The sequence below is a fragment of the Ailuropoda melanoleuca genome, chromosome 1, assembly GCF_002007445.2.
Source record: "Ailuropoda melanoleuca isolate Jingjing chromosome 1, ASM200744v2, whole genome shotgun sequence".
NCBI lineage: Eukaryota > Metazoa > Chordata > Mammalia > Carnivora > Ursidae > Ailuropoda > Ailuropoda melanoleuca.
In genome coordinates, this window is record NC_048218.1 from 193984654 (window position 1) to 194001136 (window position 16483).

The window sequence follows — 16483 nt, forward strand, 5'->3', positions numbered from 1 at the left end:
GAAAATAAAATTCTTCTTAGTCCAGCAGAGAAAGATGTAAAAATTGATGACTATCCACTTTTTAAAACTAAACATTCCGATGAATGAACCTGAGAACAAAGAAATCCAAACTTTCAGGGGTCACTAGGTGGTTCCTTCTAAATTTCATGACTGTAACCTGTCTAAGGGCCAGTGATCCAAACTGTGGAGCCTGGAAGTTATTACATGTTTAGTGTGCTCATAAACTTGGAGTTGTTTTGGAAGGTGAATTCAGTGTTGGGGCACCTGGGTGGCTCTTTTGGTGAAGCGTCTGACTCTTGATTTCAGCTCAGATCATAATCTCAGGTTGGTGAGATCGAGCCCCACACGGGGCTCCATGCTGGACGTGGAGCCTGCTTAAGATTCTCTCTCTCCCTGTCCCTCTGCCCTTCCCCGCTCCCCACTCATGGGCACATGCATGCACGTGTGCATACTCTCTTTCTCTTTAAAAAAAAAAAATTCAGTATTAAGCTGAAATTTTTTATGTAATCGTTGAAAGCAGCTCCAATTGGAGTGACCTCTCAAAGAAGTCAGCTTTGTGGAAGTCTGCATCTTTAACCTGGGATTCCATTAGAAAATAGTAGAGAAGCCCATGGTACACTTTTCTGAAAAATTGGACCGCTCATTCGTTCTGTGAAACATTTTCCAAAGGAAAAGTCGGATCTACCTTGCAAGGGAGTCTTGGCAGGTGTTGTTCAAAATGAGAGCAATTTATAATTTGTTCAGTACTCAGTAAATATATTTTTTTAAAAAAGATACTAGAATTCATGTGGCTAAAATAAAGAGAAAGCTGGTCACTTGTTTCCAAGTAAATATTTATATAGACTTTCCTGGTATCCGGAGGCTGGAGTGCAATGGGAGGTGGTTTGCTTGTGACCAAATCCCTCCTCTTCAAGGGCAGTGGCTCGTAAATGGCTCTTTCAGCAGATTTTTACTGCCAAATCTTAATAGGTAACAAATAGAAGTGGAGCTTTTCTGACCAAGGGAACTGGGGGAAACCAAGAGAACGGAGATGGGGAGACTAGCAGCTCTGCTGAGCACGTTCTGCACATGCTGGCCTTAGAGGTCACAAGCTTCCATGAAAGGGGAGCCCAGGGATGGATTCTTAGCGACTCTTCATCCCGCTCCAGATGCTCTCAGGAATATCTTGTGCGTAGAAGGTTGTATTTCTTCAGCTAGACTCAGTCGGGAAAACAGAACCCATTTCAGGTATTTCAAGCAAGAGGGAATTTAACACAAGGAATTGGGTGTTTTTAAAAGGGCTTTAAAAGCTTAGAAAACAGTTGGAAGGAAGCAAAGAGCAAGGAAAGTAGCTGCCGGCTTGCAGGACGTAGAGGGAAGGCACCAGAGGTCTCACCAACTGCCGGGAGGAAGCAGCTGTCGCCCGAGCTCTCCTGCAAGCAGCTGCAGCCCTCTTACTTCCCATCTGCCTGAGCATCTTCCTGCCGCTGCAAGAGGAGGAGCCCGCCTTCCCTCTCTCTTTGACTTCCACATCTTTTGGGAGTGTCTCTTGCTGGCAGGATCTAAACCCAAAACCCTGCCGGCAAGCAGTTGGAAAATACAATTCGTTCCTGAGCTCCCAGAAAAAGGCCTGGGGATGATGCCGAGTCGACCACGGACCAGGGCACAAGTGTATTTTCTCAGCTCACTGTCTACAATAAATGTAGTCTAGGGTAATATCAAGGGAAACATATTCCCGAGAAAAAATAAAATGGCAAGTCTCCCTCTGGTAGTAAATATAAAAAACATCTTTCCAAAATAAGCCCAGTTCAGCTGTTTTAAGCCTCACTAGAAGAGCTGACTTGTCAGTGTCTTTATGTGCATGTGGAAATAATTTATTACACGGTGTCTGGCTCTTCAGGTGAAAATAACAGTTTTGATCACTTCAGGTCAGCATGCTAGGGCTCGATCCCTTCCTGATCACCTCCCACTTAGCTGTACCACGTGGACACACACCCATGTGCATTTCGTCTCATTTCCTCATGGAGCCTTTGGCCATGGGAAAGGAATTTGTGACTGTGTAGTAAATGCTGATTCAGGATACAAATCCAGCCTTCCAAGCCCTGTGTAAGGCAGACCTGATCTCTCAAAAGCACAGTTTTCAAGCTTTGTGGAATTTCCTTTGGCATTCCTAAGATAACGCCTAAGTTCACTTCGCTCAAGAACCAAGCACTACAGACATCCTTCCCTTGAAAAGAAACATCCGTGTCATTCCTCCCTCAAAATAACGTTGAGAAACACTACTATATCTCCTTCCAAGCTGCTTCCCAGTGTCCTTCCTTGCTTTCCCGCCAAGCTCCACTTCCTCGAGCCTGCCTGAAATGCCACCTCTTTTATTGAGTTGACAACTCAAGAGAAAGTCCTTCTCCTCGCTTTGTAGGTGAAAAGGTAAAATGTAAACCTGTCACTTCTAGGCCCTTTTTCTCCTGTTTGTCTCCACTGCTTCGAACATTGCCAGAATTCTGTAGTGTTCTCTTACTTTTGTGATTCCTTATCTTAAGGTCGGAATGTCAAGAGTTTATGCATGTAAATGTCTTAATACATCGGTTTCTTTCTGTCCATTAGCCACATGAACAACTAAGCCCACAGCTCTCCAGTATTTTGCAAGGTGTTTTGAGGAGTAAGGAGATGAGTCTAGGAGTCCCAGTCTTCCAGGGTTCCCAGCAAGGGGTCCGGCAATAGTAGCTGAGATTTACTGAGCACTTACTATGTGCCATGCATTGTTCTAGATGATTTATTTGCTGTCTGTACCCTGAGTCCTTACGATGACCCTCTGAGGCTGAAACCGATATCACCCCAGTTCAAAAGTCTTTGCAATTTTGCCCAAGGTTATTCAGTTAGTATGTGGTCAAGTCAGCATGTAGCCACCACTTTCTGAGTCTAAACTTGGTCAATCCAAGAGAAATGTTATCTATAATGGTAGAAAAAGTGGGGTTCATAATTATGAGAACACTAATTTTATTACTTAGAGAAAGAAAGTTACTTAGATTTCGTGTGAGGTTAATGCGTATCCTCAGATTATATAATCACTTGGTAGATAAATGATTGCTTCTCTCTGAAACTTACCCTTAACTGGCAAACAGATTATGAATCTTTAGATATTTAGGACAGTTGATTCTGGAAGCATCTATATGATTGTTAATTATCCTAGGGATTCTGTGGAAAGACTGGAATGCGTGTGAGAACAGTATTCATGTGTCACTAATGTATAAAGACAGAAACATGGCTGTATATTATCAGCCTTCACAAGGCATTAGTCAGTGTGTGTGGCCCGCTCATCCATTTCAGCCTGCGGAGGCGATACCGGACACGAGCAAGATGAAAGGGGAGGCACGTCGTTAACTGTTATCTTTGCTGCCCACTGGAGAAGTGGCCACCCTTGTCCTCATTGAGGAGAAATTCTCTCGGCCAGATTTACCCCTGCAGATCCTGCACCGTGTGTCAGCAAGCCCATCCTCTCTGTATCTCTTACTTCCAACATGCTTCCGAGGGAACGGTCACCCACGACACAGCTAGTCTCGGCGCTGGTCTGTGTGCTCGGTGGCAGGGTCAGCTCTGGCTTCCTGATAAGTCAGTTGTCTGGTGTTGTCCTCACAGCAATAGGATCAGAGGGACCGAGGCTTCTAGGATTCTGCCTGTTCTGTTTGACACTAATGATAGCTCATCATGTTTTGCCGTTCCCTGTGTAAAGCCAGTCTGATTGTTCCAAAGCCTAGTCAAAGCGGTGGATAGAGGAGAGGGATCCTGGGGTTTGCTATTTATTCATTCAGTTCATCATTATTGAATAAATAATAGTAGTTGTGATGGTAATAGTAGTGGCCACATATTAAGGGCTTATGTGTCAAACACTGTTCTGAGCCTTTGTGTGTTTTCTCATCGAGCCATCAGACTCCCATGAGGTGTAGGTATGATGACCCTCTGTGGCAATACGGAGATAAAAGTGAAAGTTGTCCTGCTCTAGGTCAAGGAGGTGATGACTATTTTCTCCCTCAAGTCCAAATGTATGAATGATACAGCTGCATGGAGAGGAAAGTCATGGGGGGAGAAAAGGCCCCTGGGAGAAGTCCCCTGCAAGAGAGACCCCAGAGAGGGCTTTCCGTTGAACTCCCTCAGCTCTGTCTCGGTGTGTGGGAGCTGTGTGCCGTGTCCTATCAGGAAGCATGCTTTATTTCTGCGTGGTTCACCCTCACTGTTTGCAAATGGACCTAATGTTTCGAATTTACACAGTGAAAAAGCCATCCCCGAAGGCTCTTTGGAAGATTTACAAATCCTAAAGCTGGAAGGATCCTGTTGGCACATGAATAAATGTTATCTCTTTGCCACATAATATTTTTTCCTCTGAAATTCTCTTGAAACTTAAATCTGTGTCGCTTATTCACGTAAAATATCTGGCTAAGTATTTGTTAACACCTTAAGATGCTTTTTGATGCAGGGTTTTACAGAAACACAAAAGGCTTGCAAAGTCCATGGAAATCTAATAGGGTCCCACAATAGTGCCTTTCAGCACAAGGACAGGAGCTGTTCATTAGCTTTTCCTCCATTTCTCTTTCATATCCGGCAGGAGCTGAATTGGCCACACCACACGCCTTTTCAGTAGATGATTAGGTTTTTACCAGGCCTCGGGGAGGATTATTCGGAATAAAGGAAAAATCAATCTTAATGCTTCCCCCCAGGACCTAAGGGGACTGAGATCGGTATTGTCACTCACAAGGTGTAAAAACCAGTGTGTCTGGGACGCCTGGGTAGCGCAGTCTTTAAGTGTCTGCCTTTGGCTCAGGGCGTGATCCCGGTGTTATGGGATCGAGTCCATATCAGGCTCCTCCGCTGGGAGCCTGCTTCTTCCTCTCCCACTCAGCCTGCTTGTATTCTCTCTCTCGCTGGCTGTCTCTGTCAAATAAATAAATAAAATCTTCAAAAAAAAAACAAAAACAAAAAACCAGTGTGTCTGTGCCGGCTTACGCCGCGTGGAAGTCGAGTCTAAAGCTCACGGTCTTGGAGGACCCGGGGCTTGCTCAGGCCTGTGGCCGTCAAGCACTGTTTCGTGAGTAACTGGGTGTAATCTTCCCTCTACAGCTCTGGAATGTGCCGTTTATCCTGTTGGCTCAGAATTGGCCTCTTATCCTGTGGTAGCCTAAGGGAGCATCAGTCCTTTTTTTCTTTTTTTTCCATCTGGTTCTTATTTTTGTTTTGCCCTTCACTGTGAGCCTTACACAGATCTCCCTTGTTTTCTCTATATAGGTCAATATTTGGAATAACTCTTCCGTTTCTCTCATGGCCTTTCTGAAGGTTCAGTTTCTCACCCTGAAACAGAATAAGGTTCCAAGCTAATAAGCTGTTTGGAAGACATGCGGTTAAAGGCACTGTAGCGCTATAATGAAAAGAAAAAGATACGAAATTCTTTGATTTGTCCTTAACCTGCAGATAGAATGCAACAGGCATTACTGCTGAGCGTAAGGAAGAGCTAGACTGTGAGAAATGCCAGGAAGAGTAGGTTATGGCTTTTGTTCTCACGGACCTCACAAGCTACCGGGGACTCTATACAGCATAAGGTGAGCCGTGCCAAGACTGAAAAAGGAAGAGGGAGGCCTAGTGTCACTGGAGTTCAAAGGATGGTCCTAGCCTTGTGGCAGGCACCGTGGGAGGGGCCGTGCTCCCCATTTGGTCCTCACAACAACTCTCTGAGGGGACACGTGAGGACAATGAGGCCGACAGTTGTTAAGAACTGTGCTCTAGAGGTAATAAAAAGTGAGAGAGTAAGTTCTGTTCCTCTGGGAAGCAGCAGGAAAGAGTGCAGTTTCAGAGATATGAAAATTACTCTTAAGCAGCATCCTTAAAACTAAGTTCTTTATAAAGGTTTGATCTTTGGTCTTTAGCTTTTGGGGGGCTTTTTTGCCTTAAAATAAAACAGGTTATTGAACATCCATGTCATTAGGCTGGACAGCGAGTGGGACAAGCACACCTTTTCTTCCCCAGAGCATCACTGCCTGCACTTAGGGTAATATAAGACATTTCGGAGGGGAGGATGGGGGGGTGAGAGAGAGATGTTCGAAAGGACGCGAAGTTATATTGCCCATAAGTCTGTGACTAACAGGGAAAACATTTATATAGCAAACGGTAGCACAGAAAAGAAAGTAGGTCCTTGCCTCCTGTACCCACTGGAAACTTTTTTTTAATCATACTATCAATTAGTTGATTAGACCCTAAAAAAGGCAAATATAAATAAGACACATGCACTTTGTGCTCCATTTCCTCCATTCCTAATCTCTTTTGTCCCTCCTGGTAATGACTTTTTTTTTTAATCTCTTCCATTTGTCCTTTTTCCCTGTAAGAGTCGACAAAAGAGAGCTTCCTTCCAGAAGCAGCGGTGAAAAGGCTTGGCATTCTTGCCACACAGCCATTAGCTCTAAGAGGATCGGGTGGGTGCTAGGCCTCCTAGAGGGGGCTGTATTTCCAGAGCTGGCTGTACTCAGTATGCCTGTACAAGGTCTAATCGGAATAATGTCCAGTATGTCCTCATCCTTTGCCTCGTAATTCCTTAGGTCAAGGAACAATCTGAGTCAGCATTCTAGTTTTCAAAAATCAAGTGATTTTACTGGTTCAAACCCAAAATTTCTAGGGAACTCTGGACTGAAAAGAACTTGGCATTATTTAGGGGCAGAAGAACAACTGCATCTGAAATAGGAAGCCAAATGAATAGAACCTACCAGACGTGTTTCTTACGTAAGGCCAGTCCTTATATAGAAACGTATCAAAAGAACCTTAGACTAGGTTCTGGATTATGTGATGGGTGGGAAAAGAGTGACAAAATAAATGACTTGCTAAATAAGTAAATGACAGTGCCAAAAGCTAGGACTGCTGGCAGAGAATAGCAAGGGGTTAAAAATATGTCTCGGGAAAAAGAAAGAATGATCAAAAAGAGTCCCCATGAAACGTTAGTCTGGAGTAATTGACTTAGATAAAAAGGAAAGGACACTTCTATCCTAAGAAAATTCAAATTTGGGGCTCAGTCGATTAAGTGTCCGCCTCCGGCTCAGATCATGATCCCAAGGTCCAGGGATCGAGCCCCGAGTCAGGTTCCCTGCTCAGCAGGGAGTCTGCTTCTCCCTCTCCCTCCGCCTCCCACTGTGCCTGCTTGTGCACACACTCTCTCTCTGTCAAATAAATAAATAAAATCTTTTTTAAAAAATTCAAATTCGATGCTATGAAGATAGTAGAGCGTTTAGCATGTAAAGATCACCTCTGCTTCCAGAAGCCAGTCGATTTCAGAAATAGATAAGTGATTTATTTAACAAACACTTACAAGGTGACTACTGTGTACAAAGCACTGGGGTCAGGGCCAGTTAGCTTGTATAGGTTTGCAAGTAATGCCAGAGCATGAATAAAAGTTAGGGCTGGTGGTCCAGAGAAATCGGGAAGACCGAGGACAGAGCAGCCGGTTCCAACTTGGAACCACAGCCTTAGAGTGTCTGACACCCTTCAATCCTTCCCCAGTGTTAGGCTCTGTAGTAGCACATCCCGCAGGCATGTAGGGAGAGGAAAGAGTTAGGGGGAGGACCTCCTGCCCCAGCCCCCTCTGTCTCTGTAAGCCCCTCGAGTTCTTAATGTCACAGGCCTAATCAGCATTCCTATTTTTATTTTTAAAAAATGTCAGCCAGGTAACAACATCAAAGGATCTCGAAATTATTTGCAGAACCTAATAACACACTGCTCTGGGAGTTAGGAAGATGCTATTACCCCAATTTTCTAAATAGGAAAACTGAAGATTGGAAATTAAATAAATTTATCCTGGGTTCAAGCAGACATCATTATGTGGTGTCTGTCATTTCTCTGTACAAATAGCAAGAAGAGTCAGAAATAATGATTGTACCAAAATTTGATCTTCTAAAATGTTTTCAAGTGAGAAAATCTCATGGGATCATTCTTCATTGTCTTTTTTCCATCTTCTGAAAAGTTTGAATTCACAGAGTTAACCTCTTTTTTCCTGCTGTGATAACCAGCTTTCCCTTTTCAATTTATCACTTTGATGACAGCTGATACCAGTCTAAGCTAATATTGTAACAATTTTAGATAATATTGCAGATGCACAAGGACATCCTCATATGAATCAATTAAAGAAGTCACAGTAAGTTGCCATTGAAAGTGTAGCAGCTGCATCCTTGAAAACAGATGCTCTTCTGGGTCTGAATGAGTCCAATTTTGACTAATTTTAAGACTTAAACACATTTCAGTCTGGTTAATATTAGGATGTGGAACCACTTGAGACATCCTAATGTCCTAGACTGATTGCTTCTCCATGACAGTATGTTGGCTTTCCTTGAAAGATACTGGTTATTTGATATGCCAGGGATTTTTATGTCCATGGAAAAGAGAGGACCCCCAAGGCTTGGCTGCCACAAGGTGGACTCATGAAATTAAAGTGGCTTCTAAAGGCAACACAATTAACAGGGAAAGTGCTTGGGCCGTAGGGATTGACCAGAATTCCTGTAGACTGTACTTCTGCAAGATTCCTGAATAGCCCAGAAAACCAGCTATCATGAGCTACTTCTATATCCCCCATTCTGTCCCCAGAATGTACTCAACAAACCAAGGAAAAAGTTACAGTTGTAAATGGCAAGCTGTGCCTTCTCTTTCCTGATTTTCATCAATCTGTTGTTATGTGAATTATTTGTCCTGTCCCATTGGTCAATTAAATCATTTGTTCTGTTTAATAAAAAAGCATTGATTGAGCTCCTGAGCTCCAACAGGTATAGACGGATATAGATATATAGATAATCCCTGCCCTGAAGGAGTTAATGATCTGTAGGAAGACATACTGATAAACAGATGTCAATGGAATATGGTAACTACTGTTGTGTGAAAAAAAAAAAAAATACCCAGAGGAGCCAGTGACCCGGCCTGGAGAATCAGGAAACACTCCTGAGCCAGAAAGCATGAATAGTTTAGAAAGAGGATTAAGAACCATCCAAGGTATAGAATCCTAAAACAGCAGACTGTTTAGGGACTCTGTTTTAAAAAGGTGTCAGATTAATGGGCCAGGGAGGGAAAGGAGAGAAGTTGGAGAGGAAGGAGAAAATGGTGAGAAATGAAGAAAAACTGAAGTGTTGGATAGAAACCAAAAATCGTGGAAAGCCTTGCTAAGGAGCTTGGACTTCAACGCATAAGCAATGGGAAACACTGATGTTATTTTTACGAGAAATTAACAAAGTCTCATTTGTGTTTTTGATAAATAACTCTGCTTCTCTAACTCATTTAATGAGCTTGCGGTAGTTCATGCCAGAGATGAGGGCGAAACCAAGAAAGTCACAGCAGATACAGAAAAGCCAAAAGATATTAAGAGACATTTAGAAAATGAAATTGGCAGAAATTAGTCCTTGCCAAGGAGAGTGAGGGAGAGGAGAGGCTCAAAAATTACTCTCAAGTTTGCAGCTGAGATTCCTAGATTGCTGCACCGCATACGCAGAAGGGATTCAGGATAAAGAGCAGATGCTGAAGACAGATAATGAGTTTAGTTTAGAACAGTTGCGTTTGAGATGCCTGTGGGATCTACAGGTAAGGCTGGCTTGCACAGTTGATCGAATGAAGGTTAGGAGTCCTCAATCCCTAGATAATAGCAAAAACCATGAAAATGGATGAGCTCACTCAAAGAGAACATATAGAATGACAAGTAAGGGAGACCAATAGAGAAAGAAGTCCTGGGAACCCCAGCACTTACGGGTGGGCTAAAAGAAGAGGATCCAGGGAAAGAAATGATGAAATCAATGTCAGAGAGATAAAAGGACACCCAGAGAAGTAGGGTGCCATCTAAGTGAAAAGAAAATGGAATTTTGAGAGGGAAATGGCCAGTCATGTTGAATGTATTAGAGGGCCTGAGATTAGGATGGTAAAGCACCCACTGGATTTGGCAGTTAAGATATCATTGGTGATGATCAGAATAAGGCTGGAATAAAAAGGTGAAGGCAGAAGGATTATGGCATGTGGAAAAGTTAATAGAAGGCAAGACTACAGAGAAAGCAAGTGTTGACGATTCCTTTGAAGTCTTAATGAGAATCTGAGGTCCTTAAGAGAAGAGTGACAAGTGAGTAGGAAGGACAAAGCAGCGTGATTTGGAGAAAGTTGCTGAGAAGGGGGAAAGGAGCTAGCCAAGCACTAGGGAAGAAATGACAAGTGACAGGGCATTTTGGAGATTAAAATCCAGAAAATTTTAGCGGCAACAATTCATACTTTTGTTTACCTTTCAAAAGATGAGTTGTGGAACTAGCCAGGGTTAGATCAAGTGGCCACGGAAGAATCTATTTAAAAGGTCATTGGGCAGATGGGGACACGTGGCCTCCTCTCGCTACAAGCAAGGTTGGAAATGCAAACGTTTAGCTTTCTGGTGCCTATAGCAGAGTGAACAAGGGAGAACTGGACATATGTGTTGGTTCACCTAACAAGCAGTGCCTGCCCTAGAGAGCAAGCTTCAGCATCCTCGTAGAGACAGTCAATTTAGTACAGAAAGCCACAGCTTCCGGTGCCACAATTAGTTAGCCTGGAGTCTCAAAGATGCCTGCTTTTATACAGTGGTTATAGGAGGAACAGGATATTATGAAGGATCTCATGTGACCCATCCCTAGTATTAGCAAAACAGCTCAAAGTGTGTATCTTAATAAAATTATCAAGTACTAATATTTTTCAAGTCCAATATATGTAAGCTTTGCCGATATGAAGAGGAATCTCTGAGATATACAACCACGTAGCCTCTAGAAGGATATCTGCACATGGGTGTGTCCGTTAACCTCCTATCTCGACTATATTCCAGGCCAGTTCTGTCAGCATTGCTTTTTTTGTAGGTTGCCATTTGACATTCAAGAGAGAGTTCATTGTTTTGTGTTGTATTTGCTTGCCATGCTCAATTTTTTTTTTGCTCAGTATATTCCTTCTTGTTAAGAAAACTTTGTAAATTTCAGCGAGCCCTCAGGAATTCACAGGCCTGCTTTTCAATAGAACTCTGGGCATGATTTTTCATGTTGCTTTACTAAAATGTTATGTTTTTGTTGTAGATTACAGCTGAGCGAAATGTGCAATGTGCTGCTTTTCTAAACTACTTTTACCTCACTCATTCCAAGTTTTATCTTGAGTGTTTTATCTTCCATTAACTTAGTCTACTTGGATTTTTTTTTTTTTATTTAACTTTCTTGGTGGAATTTGTCCAGAATGTCTTTGCTAGAGTTTAGGAGATTGGCAGAACTTTGGACCTTAAGTCACTGAGTCTGATCTCTTTGGGGTCTGATTCCTGCCCCTTATCATTGGCACAGAAAGAGCTCTCAGACCGCAGTTAGTGTCGTTCAGCAGCAGAGTCCAGAGCTCAAAAGTCCTAACATGCTTTGACGTATTAGAATAGTGTTACTTATAGTTGCTTTCATCAGCCTGCCAGACGAAAACATGATGGCAGTGGTCTGGCCTTGCAATCCTACAAGGCAGGCAATGTTAACCATGGAGAGGGGGGCACCATGCCACATAGCCACTCTCCTGCAGGTGGAGTTAGTGAACGTCTTGAACGTTGGGAAGGCTGGTAGGAATTTTAAATCAACATCGTTACATTTCATTCTTCCTTACAAATAGTTCCCTTGGCCCGAATTTGTTTTTTGTTGTTGTTGTTGTTTAATCTTTGCCATAAATCTTAATTTATTTAAGTCTGGTTTCCCAGAGGAGAACTTGGCCTTATAAGGCTGGACTGTCTTTCTGGGCCCTTCTCTGGGCTTAGCAAAGTCCAGAAACAGATGCAGCTCTGAAAACCTGTGGCTGCAGACCCTGCCGCAGCCACCTGTGACTCTCTACCCTGTAAGGCGAACCCTTCTGATCTAGTCAGTGAGGCTTTGCCAGACCTCACGTGCCCTAAGTGCCCTTCTTCCAAAAGACACACCACATCCTCTGACAGAAGAATTCTCAGGTGGAAAAGCAAAAAAGACTGATGACAGAATCTCAAGATGGATATTAAGTGAGGTTGATATACTATTGTTCTGTGTGTTTTACCCACATTAACCTATTTAATGCCCCCCCAAAATCCCATGTTGTAGGTAGTGCTATCTCCATCTCACAGCGAGAAACTGAGGCAGGCATTATTTAAGCATTTAGCTCTTGGTCACATAATAAGTAAGTGGAAACAGGATTCAAAGCCAGTCTTGGAAACTCTAGAGTACTTAAAGAACTTTTGAATGACATTGCCAAAGTGATTTTTGGTGATCTTAGAGAAATTGTGGGGAACTGGATATGCAGCCAAAGTCTAGACATAAATATAGTTCACTTTTTTGCTATTCAGTATTTTCCTGAAGAAAATGTCCAAGTACCTTAAATATTTAATCATTTACTTGATAGAGATACAGAAGGTAGCTCTATCACATTTTCCAAAAAGACCTTTGGGGCTTTTAGCTGACTGTAAGCTCTATGTGAGTTAAAGTAGAAGACAGCACACTCTTCCTACGCCCGCCCCCCACCAAGAACATTGCAGGCGTATGTGCAAGCAGCATAGCATCTAGAACAAGGGAGTTGGTAATTCTCTCTAGACCTACTCTGGAGTATTTATTATGTTTGGTCCTGAGTGCCCCATTTCAAGGGAGATAAAGAACAATTGGAATGGTTTGTTGGCAAATTATGAGATTTGTAAAATAATTCACTCTGATCATATAAAGAATAGCTGAAAAACTGGGGATAGTTAGCCTGGAAAAGGGAAGACTTCAAGGAAGCCAGAAGACATGATATCTTCAATACTTGAAGTGCTAACACATGTGAGAATGATGGCAAATTTACTAGAATCAGAGCCAGGATTAAAAACTAAAGGCAACAGATATCGGTAGGTATAGACGGCCACATCTTTCAGAGATGGAATAGGCTGCCTTAAAAGCTATTGAGTTTTCTTTCACAAACATTTGTGTGAGTGTGCAAGCAGGCGCACAACAGCCACTAGAAGATGTACTAGAGACACAAGCCTCGACCACATGGTTAGGCCGGATGCCTACTACGGTCACTTCCAACGCTGGGGTTCTGTTCTATTAATCTATGAATGGGTTGAGGACAATCAGTGTTGAATCAAGTACAGAATTAGTCTTTCGTGTCGTGGACGTCTAATGCTGCCCACACCAGCATTAACCAAATTGGTAAAAACATGATGAACCACAAAATAAGATGTCATTTCAGACAAATCTGTAGGCATCCAGTACAGTGACTGGTGTTTTCTTCTCTTCCTTTCAGTGCTGTCCCCTGCCCAAGAGGGCCATGTGAACGTGGATCTGCCCCCAGTGTCAGAGCAGATCATGCAGACGCTGAGTGAACTTGCCAAATCTTTCCAGGATATGGCTGACCGCTGCTTGCTGGTCCTGCATCTGGAAGTCAGGTATGACACAGCCCCAGCCCAAGACTGCACTTGAAATGCACCGTGAGTCATCTATCACTTGCTTCTTTCTGGAGAGTAACACCGTAACTTTTGATTCTTATTACTGATGTCCTTTTTCACAGAGTGTGATTTTTAGTGTTAATCAATCCCTGTAAAAGGTTTTCAGCACGTGCTGTGTCATTAATATGGTGATTCAGAGTTTGCATGGCCTGCGACATCAGAATGATCTGGATTTGAACGTCTCTACCAGCTAGCTAGGCCACCTTAAGTCAGTTAATCCACCTTCACTGATCCTCCTTTCTCATCGTAAAAATAAAACAATAATTCCTAACTTACAGAGTTTGTAAATGAAATAATAATTAGTACAGTGCCTGCCACAAAATAAATGGTCAAAATGTGGTAGTTTTGTGATTATGATGACTTTATTGTTACTGACATTTTTACGAACGTCCTCTGCTAATCAATAAGGGGGTACACAGATGCAAGAGCCTTGACCCCTTCCTCCAAGAACTTAAGACCCAAGAAGAGATTACGTTAGATAATTCAGGACAAGAGTTGCAAAGATGCCATATTCTTGGACTCTTGTTCCTTCCCCAGTAGAACATTCTTAGCTTTGGTGACCTCTCTTATCACACCTATGGAAATGGTAGAAAGAAAAGACTGGGAAGTTTTCAATCATTTGTTCACTCAATAAACATTTACTGAGTGCCCTCTTTGTACCAGGCAGTGTGGTAGGAATTGGGATACAGCAATGAAAAAAATCACTCATAATTATGATATATTTTATCTAACCCAGTATATCCAAAATATTATCATTTTAGCATGTAACTAATGTAAAAATCATTGATGAGCTATTTTGCATTTTTTGTGTACTAAGCCTTTCAAATCTGCATATTTTAGGGGTGCATGGGTGGCTCAGTCGTTAAACGTCTGCCTTCGGCTCTGTCATGATCCCAGCGTTCTGAGATCGAGCCCCGCATCAGGCTCCCTGCTCGGCGGGAAGCCTGCTTCTCCCTCTCCCACTCCCCCTGCTTATGTTCCCTCTCTCACTGTGTCTCTCTCTGTCAAATAAATAAATAAAATCTTTAATTAAAAAAATGCGTATTTTACACTTACAGCACATTGAAATTCAGACCGGTCACATGTCAAGTGCTCAATAGCCACACGTGGCTAGTGCTGTCATTCTGGACATGGCAGAGAGTAGCTGGGGTTGACTACAAAGGGGTATTGGCTTTTTTGGTTTTTAGATGGTGTGGTCAAAGAAAATGTGACATGGTAGCAAAAAGGAACCATGTGTACAAAGACCTAGGAGAAGAGAATTTCAGAGAGGGCAACATTCCAAGGTCCCGAGACAGTCAAGCTTGACAGTGTTGAGGAATGAAGAGTCAGGGTGCCTGGAGCACTGTGAACAAGGAGGTGAGGCGTGCAAGGATAAGGGAAGAGGCAGGCTGGTGCTTGACCATTTGTGCTCGCAAAGCCTGGCATGTTATCATGTCCTGCAGACCAAGTGACTGGTTCAGATTTCATTCTAAGGGCATCGAGAAGACATAGAAAGTTTTTAAGCAAGGAGAGAGCTTCATCCCTTTATTCACTCATTCATTCATATTCATTTTTTTTAAGATTTTATTCATTTATTTGACAGAGAGAAAGAGAGCACAAGCAGGGGGAGCAGCAGGCAGAGGGAGAGGGAGAAGCAGACTCCCTGCTTAGCTGCCCAATGCAGGGCTCCATCCCAGGACCCTGGGATCATGACCCGCGTCGAAGGCAGATGCTTAACCAACTGAGCTACCCAGACGCTCCCCATTTTCACTTTTATAAGAGCACTTCAGCTGTTGTTTGGAAAAGGAATTGTAAGAGGACATATGAACGGAAGCCTAGTGACCATTGAGACCAGTTATGAGCACCAGAGTGGCCGAGGCAGAGGCGAGAGAAGCATTGGTTTGAGGTATATTCCCAAAGTATAGCTGATGAAAGGTGTGATCCGTTGGACTGGGTGCAGGGGCTGGTGGCAGCGAAAGAAAACACTCGGGGAAAACTACCAGCTTTGGGGCCAGGGTAACTCTGTGGGTGCCAGGGCAATTAACTGGGGGGAGAAAGTCTGAGGGAGGAGAAAGGTTGGGGGAGGGGTGAAAATCAAGACTTCCATCTTGGAGACAGTTCATTTGTGGTGCTTAGTAGACCTCTAGGTAACAATGTCAGACAGATACAGACTTTCGGAACTTCACGATCAGAAAATTCGAGATCAGAAAGCGTCTAGTAACACATCTTCTGTATTACCATGACCCATTATTAGAGTTCATAGAGCATTTTGTTGTTTCGTTTGGAGTCTTTACTAGATTGAGGTTTTAAAAATGTAAATAGGATTTGGGTTCATATGTCTGGACTCCAGTTAGAACTTGGTTATCTTTGAGGTGAGCTCAGGCAAAGCGTAATTGTTAATGTATTGTGGATGTCATTTCTCGTGAATGCCTCGTGCTCTTTTCATTCTTCATTATCTTGTCCAATGAGTTATTTCTTTAATTGCTTGTGAGCACCTTGTGAGTGGAGTACGAGAAGAAGTATTGCAGGTTTGAAATGTTTTACCCAGCCTCGTTTCTGACCATATTTCTTACATGCAGCTGTCCAGAAAGAAAGCCTCTTCCTCTATGTGTTCTGATTGGTTTTATGATAATTTTTAGATTTGTTTTCTATTTACTTACAAGCTGACAGTGAAATAAATCAGGTGGTTTCTCTGAATAGATAAATGAAACAGACAGAAACAAAAACGAAAATCAGTAACATTCTGATGCCTCTGTTACCCGGGTTGCACAGAAAAGCAAGGGAACATCAAATTAATTACTATCACAGCTCCTGGAATTTACACTATTGATTGTGTTGGGAACACAGAGTGTTCCACATTCAGAAGTAGCCTGTTGTAGTGTAGTTAATTCCCAGTGGGAGATCTTCAACACGTTTGAGTAAGTCTTTTAAATCCTTAACCTCTATTCTGCCCTTTTTTTGTGTGTATGTCATGACAATACTATTCTTAACGTTCAATGTACTTTAGTCATTATTTATTAACTTCACGAAAAACCATTCACTGTGATAACACCCATT

The 16483-nt window shown here is 42.7% G+C and overlaps 1 protein-coding gene across 1 annotated transcript in view; it reads left to right on the forward strand.

Annotated features, from left to right (window-relative positions):
• Nucleotides 1–16483, forward strand: part of EXOC4 (exocyst complex component 4) — a 722132-nt gene that overhangs the window by 644594 nt on the left and 61055 nt on the right. Inside the window, exon 15 of the mRNA XM_002922628.4 lies at nt 13246–13387. Coding sequence (XP_002922674.1) covers nt 13246–13387 — 142 coding nt within the window. The remainder of the gene's footprint in view (nt 1–13245; nt 13388–16483) is intronic.